General features: G+C 46.3%; 1 protein-coding gene across 1 annotated transcript; it reads right to left on the bottom strand.

Annotated features, from left to right (window-relative positions):
• Positions 1–3,527: 3,527 nt before the first annotated feature.
• LOC104292988 (chromosome unknown open reading frame, human C15orf57) lies at positions 3,528–7,723 on the bottom strand. Its single transcript, XM_009892422.1, has 3 exons — positions 7,483–7,723; positions 5,525–5,681; positions 3,528–3,666 (listed from the first exon to the last, which is right to left on the bottom strand). The coding sequence occupies exons 1-3, from the start codon at positions 7,721–7,723 to the stop codon at positions 3,528–3,530; spliced, it is 537 nt and encodes a 178-aa protein (XP_009890724.1).
• Positions 7,724–7,848: the final 125 nt, after the last annotated feature.

The following is a 7,848-nucleotide window of genomic DNA, read 5'->3' as shown; positions in this document are numbered from 1 at the left end:
GTAGAGAAATGCTGTTTCATGCAGAGGAAAGGGTGAAGTTTTGTCCTTTTGAGGAACAAACCAAAGGTGGGCTAATTTTTCTCTTGTGATTACCAGTTTCTCACACCTGAGAAATCATCCCCCTGTTATCCACAGCCCGTCCTTTTGTTTAGGTTGGCGCATCTCCCAGCGTGCAAGTTATTTCCACCTATAGGAAAGCTGCTGTTGCTCTATAAGCAAAAGCAAAAACAAAAAAAAAAATCCCCTAGTGAAATGCTGCTTGTGCCAGCAGGAGTTTGAGAGGAGCTAAACAGCGTTCTTTTCCTAGAAGAAACCATAATACTCTGAAGTAAAGTCCTTCTAGTTAAACCACTTGCAGCATCACCACCAACTGCAGTAACGCTGCCCGGACACATCCCGCTTCCTCACGGGTTCAGTTTAAGCGATCCCGTAAAGAAGTTTTTAAGAGTTTTAACAGAGTCGGTGCTGTCCTTATGGTGGGTTCCGGACAGACCCACCCCAGCTCTCATTTCTTCTGGGTCAGTGCCCAAAGGCTGGGCCGTGGGGAAGCTCCCAGCCTGTTCCGAACACCTCTGTCCCGCAGAGCCTTCGCCGTGTGCCGTCCCGTTCCCTCAGCAACGTCGGGTTATGCACTCAAATATAATGCTTCTATACATTAAAATTGTGGTTGGGTTAAAACTAGATGGGAAAAAAAGCTTCTGTGCTTATAGCACAGCTTATTCAAAAAAATCTTCTGTTTGTTCTTAAGCGGATAGATCCGGTCTTTCCGTCCTCCTGCTTGCGTCCCCGTTGGGTTGGACTGAGTCAGCCAGCCCTTGGAGCGAGCTGCAAATTGATGGGGCTGATCTATTGCCTGATCTGGAGGCAGGCTCTAATTAAATGCCAATCTATAAGCGCTTTGGCAGCTTTAATTCTCTGCTGAAAAGACGCTGCTGCAGTGCTTCAGGAGCTAATTTACTCTCTTGTGCTGACGTTACCAATCAACAGCCGCAAACAGAAAACGGGTATTTCTTCCCGGCTTGTGTCCGGCATAAGAAGTGAGCAAACCCATCCTGCGCTCCTTCAGCTTGCTTGGCCGTGGCAGAGCGCTGGAAGCCACCCGAGCCCGTGAGGAGACAGCCACGGCGCTGCTCGGAGCGGGAGCTGGGGCACCCTCGGGGACGGGGGTCACCGTGGGAATGGGACGTGGCCGTTCTCAACCATCTCTTCCATCACCCGCTGAAGTGACCAGCGCTGGTTCTCTTCTCCTCCTCCACCCATGGTCAAACTCCAAAGCATTTGTTTGACCTCCGTCCCGCTCGGTGCTGATTTGTTCTGGTCTCTCTCTTACTGAAAGTCCCGGAACCTGAGGATGACGGTCGGTGCCGCTCTCCATGCGCAGCACGGGGACTCGCTCCGCACCGTCCGGGCAGAGCGAGCGCTACAGCCGCGAAGGGTTGAAATAACCGCTCTCCCCCACTGTGTTTAAACAGACCGTCCCGCAGAAGCTACCCGGGGTAGCTGGTATTTTGGACAACTTGAGGTGGGTGACCTTCTTGTTCGTCGCTCAGCTGTCTGTGACCAACAGCGAAGGAGCTGCGTGTGCCTTGCCAGAGCAGCCGCCTAAGTGCAAAGTGCTCGGCTAATTCTGCATTTGGACAATTCTTCCCCAGAGCCGTTCCTCGGGCTTCTGAGCTGTTTTTAGAAATGAAACGGCGAGAGCTACTTTCTCTGAGGTGCCTCCTCTAGAGGAAACGCTGTTATGCGGACCCTAACCTGTAAACATTTCGGTGCAGTTACTTTGAATACATTTCTTTCTCAGACAGCTTTAATGGGAATAGACAAAATAATATAAAGCATCTTCACAATCACTGCTCATCACAAGAAGGAAATGTATTGACTACAAAACGGTATGTACAGAAAGGGAATTGCATCTTTCTTTGTACATACCGTTTCTGGTAAATGCTCAAAGCCTTTGTCACAGCTCGGCATCACGGGTGAGCGATTCACTGCACTGCACCTGCACGGGAAAGCAGACTTATTTTTGGAGATAAATTAAGAGGGACATTGAAATGATGACAAAACCCACCCTCCAACGACACACGAGACTTGCGAGTCTCGTATCACTGACACACAGGTGACTCACCGTGTTTCTCAGGTCTTTAAAAAAAAAAAAAGTCTGTGTTCTACTGGAGAGTGATGAGTGTGACTCGTGTGAGTGGAGAGCGTGGGGCGGGCGGACCCGCAGAGCCCCTCGGGCAACAGCCCCCGAGTGTGACAGGGAAGGGGTGGCGGCAGCAGAGGAAGAGTTGCCAGTGCCTGCGCCCACAGCGCCGGGAAACAAGGAAGGGGCATCAAGAAGCTGCTTTTAAAAATGTATTTTCATACTGCATTCATTATGTACCTGTATGAATCCAGTGTGCGTAAACTCCCAGAACTGCCCCTACAGTCTCTGCCTTAACGAGCTCCGTCTGACGGGCGATGTACACTGCTTCCCTCTATTGACCTTGGGCGCCAACGCCAAGACACGCAGCACAGGTTGAAGAAGAATCAGTTTTATACAAGTACACGATTACAGATTCTTTGATTAGTAATGGGGAAACAACCTTCTGCAGAGTTAAACAGGATGAAAAACAATTAAATACTAGAACATATTTTAAATCAGATAATTCTATGCAAGTCTGTGATGAAAACAAGTTATTTGTAGCCTCCCTGGTTGTCACTCTTGGGTTCTGGTACAGAATCTCATCTGGCCCTCTTTTGGAGAGGCTGAAGGGGATAAAGAACAGGTACAGAAATGACCAACAAGAGAGAAAAAAAAAAAAGTACTCCCCCTCCAGCCCATTCTATAATAAATAGTTTGGCCAACACAGTGGGGTATTGTAGGGGAGTACATTACAGAGAGGAATGTGAAATCGTTACAACGTCAACGATACCACCAATTTAATGATTGCAATGGCAGCTTCCTTCAGGGTTCCAAATTAATGCAGGTCAAATGTATCTGTCTTCCTGCAGGCACAGATCAGGCCCAACTCATATTTAAACAGTGAAGATCTACAGAAAACACCACAGTGGACTTTACAGGAAAGACAAGAAAAATGCCCACTTGAGTAATTAAAAAAAAGATACAAGCCGGGAAAAAAAAACCTGATTCAGTGGTTTTATCTGTTCTATTCTAGACCGTTACGTTTTCTGATGCTTCTGAACAACTGCTTTCTTGTTTAATGTGTCTCCTGATGAATTACAAACAATTCACCCTCGGACTGGAATGATGAGGTGGCTACAGGCTGGGAGAAGATCAAAGTAAGATTTCAGTTCAGCATACTCTGTGCCACAGGCGTTCCACTCTTGTCCGTAACAAATGGCAGTCGCTGTCTCTGGAGCTCCAGAGTTGAGGTTTTTTGTGTGTTGGGGTGTGTTTTGGTTTTTTAAATGACCGATAATTGGCACTTTTTCCCCCCTACCCCCACCCCATTATTACTATCGCTGGATAAAACTTCATCAGGGTTCGGACAAGAGGCAGCTCTGTGGCAGGGCTGGTGCGCGTCTCACTGCTCTGCAGCGGGAGGTTCCTCCTCAGTCTCCTGCTTCTCTGGCTGAGATTCTGGAGGGATGAGGTACTGCACCTCCTCGGTATTGACTGCCACTTTATCAGGTTGCAGCCATCGCTTCAGATGTTCTAGGGTGCTGAGGGAAAGCAAAGACACAAAGTCAAACGAGAGCAACAAAGCCTCATAAGAATGTATGAAAAAAGCACCCGGGAAACCCTCTGTATACATTTCTTTCACCTCCGTAGGTATTCCTTTTGCCACAGATAAGGTCTATCGTGAGACTGATCCGTGTGCCAGAGGAGAAGGCAAAATCTTTCATTCTACAAAGACAGTCTGCTGTAGTTGGGCTTTTTCAACTATGGTTAGAAAAGTTTTACGCTCAGATTTTTCTCTGTGAGAAGAACCCTTAGCAGGCACATCAGCCTTTACATTCCTGCAGTGCTGCTCTGTCCCTGCGGCCGCAGGCTACAGTGCCATTTCCAGCCTTCTGGGCTGGAAGTAAGAAAACTACTGTTAAAACAGAACAACCAAACAAAACCCCCAACTGCCTACTTGTGATGAAGATTAGGAAATACGGGGGGAGGGAGCAGAACAAAACCAAAACAGGAAGCACATATAAAAACGTGTGACCATTAATAACACCAAAAGATTAAAGAAGAAAGTGGCAGTATGTGGACATTCTAGAATGCTAACCGTACTATGGATTCTATAGATGTCTATAAATATACACTAGCGTAACTACTGTCTTACAGCCTACCTTGTAATATCAGCTCTGACCAGAGCAGATCTACCCCGTCTTTGTTTCAATGCTGACTATAACCCTAAAAGTTTAATACTGTAATTCTTAAATGTATGCGTGTGTGTGTGTATGCTCATCTTCTAGAAGTGTTATTCAGTCCTTCCACAACAGAATTAACTTGCTGTTTCACAAGAGCAGAATTTCACTTGGTAAAGTCCTTGAAATTATCTGTGTGCTTAAAAGTTAAGGCTTGTTTAATTACATTGGTGGGTGAGAATCAAATACTTTGGCACCGTTCGGGAGTGACCTCTAACTTCACAGTCAAATTCGAGGGAGGAAAATACTTTCATGTATAACATCCCCAGCCTTTAAAAACAGAGTAGAAAGAGCAGATACATCTGCAAAAGCTTGTTTTTAAATATAAATCACATTGAAGTCAACCGGTCAAAGAAAGAATCTAAAAACTCCTTATAAACATGGATTATTTTTCATACTTAAACTTTCAAACTAGCTTAAGTAGATTTTCTTCAAGGGAGGAAAAATAATCTTCTTTTCAGCTAGAAGCAATCATGAAAAATGTCAGCTCAGAAAGGAAAAATACAGAGAGCATCATCAGTGATTGGAAACACGAGATTGCTAAAGAAAAGGACTCTCATCTTAATTCACACATCATCTGTAAAAGGCTAACGGGTGAGAGCAGCGGCACTGTAAGAGCGGCACGGAAGGGAGAGCTGCTCAGGAAATCTCATCTCAAGACCGGTACCAACCCTGTAACAAACTTCAAATCCCGCTTCTGTCTGAAGTGGTGCTTAACTGGGCCCTCACACAGATGTAGGGAATGGCCTGGGGTTCACTTTTAAAGTTAAGCCTTAAAAAAAGCCATCCGAGACACATTAGATGCCCCTTCCTCCACTCCGTTCCTTCCCTTCCCCTAATGTGACCGGGGAAATTATCAGGTAGGGTCCAGTTATTTCCACGCTGGATCACCCCACTCTGAGGGATGCAAAAATCAGTGAACAGCACTGGAAGTTCAAACCCGACCTGCCCTGTGTGTTCCCCTCTAGTACGATGCAAATGGTCATGATCAAACTGTCTCAGAAAGCCTGTGACAGCCTTACCAAGTTGCACTGAGATGTTATTTTTGTCCTAACGCCCTATCACACGTCCTGGCAAAACCTTATTTTAGTTTTCAAGAAATAAAGTCTGCTTGCCAGCGCGGTAGGCAGTAATCCTTTCTCACCGACTTGCTTATTACCTCTCATCAGAGTCATGTCCCTCTACATAGAATTCCGACTCGAACTTCTCCTGCAGGAACCTGTCCCAGCATTCCTTCTTAGCCTGGGAGAGAGTGCGCAGCATATCCTTGGAGGTCACCTCTTGAGACAAGCCTTTAATTCTCATCAGTCTTCTCTCTGTGAAGAGGCAAAGGAGGGGGCTTTGTTATCTTTGTTATGTTTTTCTGAAAGGGAATAAAAGAAATAGCTGGACTTCTATATCCAAAAAGTTAAATTAACTTTTCAAGACTAAGTCATATTTTAAAAGTCATTTTTCCCCTCTGTGTTTCAAGTCTGCATGACTGTGTTTCTTGTATGTATGTAAGATCGTATTTTTTAGGTGACGCTTCTGAAGGAAATAAGGTTTATGCAATGAGTGAACTCTGCTCATTTTTGAGTTTAATAACTTTCACGCTTACTGTTCAGTTTCCATGAAATCATACAGGAGGGTTCAGGTCTCCCAGGCATTAAGTTCCCACAATTTCCATGCAAATTGGCATGGAATATAAATCACACTAATTGTAGCGTGAATCCAAATAATGCCCAAACTGAGAGGGGGGAAAAAAAGCAAGTGCAGCAGTATTATTAGTTGGGTATCTCATAACAGAATGTGATATTGAAAATTTCTCAGCCACAGGGGACGATGCAAAGCACCTCCTTACCAGACACAACGTAATCCAACTACAATACACAAAGCTACAAGAAAGCAAATTTCATTAATTCCTCTGGTCGCAAAATCCCATTATAATGGTTTCCTACTTAAATTGGGTCAGGTATTGACTTGTAATCACACTTTTTACTGAAAAGCGTATCATCCTTAGATGAACCGGGCTAGTTCACAACACTGTGGCCCACCTGTTGGGCTTTTTGGAGGTTGTCTCGTGTCGCAGAATTGGGCTGTTTCTGTCTGCAGCCACCTACGCAAGCCGAGACAACTATGTGTGTGCTGCGAACCAGTTACAAACTGACTCAAGATAAAAATAACTCCCCAGGAGGCAAAGAAGGGGAAAAGAAAAGCTGTAAAGATGGAATATTTTGCTATGAGTGGAAGGAGTAGCAGTCCAACTTCTGGAGAACAGAAAAAGCTCTCTCCCAAAGCTTCCTCCTAACAGGCAACAGGAGCATCCGTCCTGGGGCTGAGTGCTGCTGTACAGTGAGGCGAGTAGGAGATAATTAAAACAGGGTGACAAATTCCCTGGCCTTAGAGCTAAAGACTGCAGCGCTTAGCCGTGCTAGAGTGTTAGCTCCAGTACTGGTAACCTTATCATCTCTCATATCAAGTGTTTCTATCAGCTGTTACACTGTTCACAATCAATTTATGGCTTTATAGATTACGCAGGAGTTAAGAGAAGCAATCACGCAAAGACGATCTGCGTGATCTGTCATCTTAAAATACAGAGTCTAGCGGGCACGATTCGGGAAAGCATGAGAGCTTTCTTCCCCATTCCTGCCCCCCTCCTCTCCAACGAGAAAACAGGTCACGGAAAGAAATGTCACTTTTCTCTTTCCACTCTGAAGCGTTTCCCAAGACTCCATAAAAAGAATGCGACAAATACTGGTAACACAAAACCACACAGGCTCTATGGTGAGTTCAGAATGCATTTCCCCTCCCCAAGTCAGCTACAGTGGAACTACGTGTTCTTCAGAGAGAACACAGCAGTGTCCCTACCCCGCTTATTTTGGGGGCAAAAAACCCAAATTCTTTGGTTTGTACTTGACAAAGAGTTCATTTCTGCGGCATAGCTGAAGAAGCTATTACGGTGCTGCTCATTTCCACTAATGCACTTTCAGTGAGTGAGTCGGACGCTCTATTAAATCGCTGTGAGACATCTTCCCAGCCCGAGCTGCAAGCACCGTCACCTCAGCTGCGCAAACAGGGCCGTAGCTGTCACCAGGCACTGAAACAAACGGAGCAGTCGGAGCCTCACCAGACACTCACCTAGGGACGCCAAATACACCTCTGAATCGTTCAGGGGTGCCCAGGGCTTCAGATTTGTCTGGGGGGAGCCCTCCGACCCCCTGTCCTGGCTTCCTCCGTCCGTGTAGGAGTCCATGAAGGAGTCTGTAAAAGCATCGCTAACATCCCTCTGGTCAGGATGTGGCAGGGGGGCACAGATTTCAGCCCAGAGGTCTTCGCTGGACCGGGCCACCACGGAGTCAACGCTCTCCATCATCCTCATGGCGAAGTCCTGAGGGAGGGGGGATCAATGACGAACGCCGAGCAGAGAGCCCTCTCTCCCAGACCTCCCCCATCCACCTCCCTCTGCCCAACTCACATCACCAGATGTTTTGGGGACCGCTCACC

This window comes from Charadrius vociferus, unplaced genomic scaffold (genome assembly GCF_000708025.1).
Source record: "Charadrius vociferus isolate BGI_N301 unplaced genomic scaffold, ASM70802v2 scaffold1039, whole genome shotgun sequence".
NCBI lineage: Eukaryota > Metazoa > Chordata > Aves > Charadriiformes > Charadriidae > Charadrius > Charadrius vociferus.
Note: the sequence above shows the minus strand (reverse complement) of the source record. Positions and strands in the feature narration are given on the sequence as shown.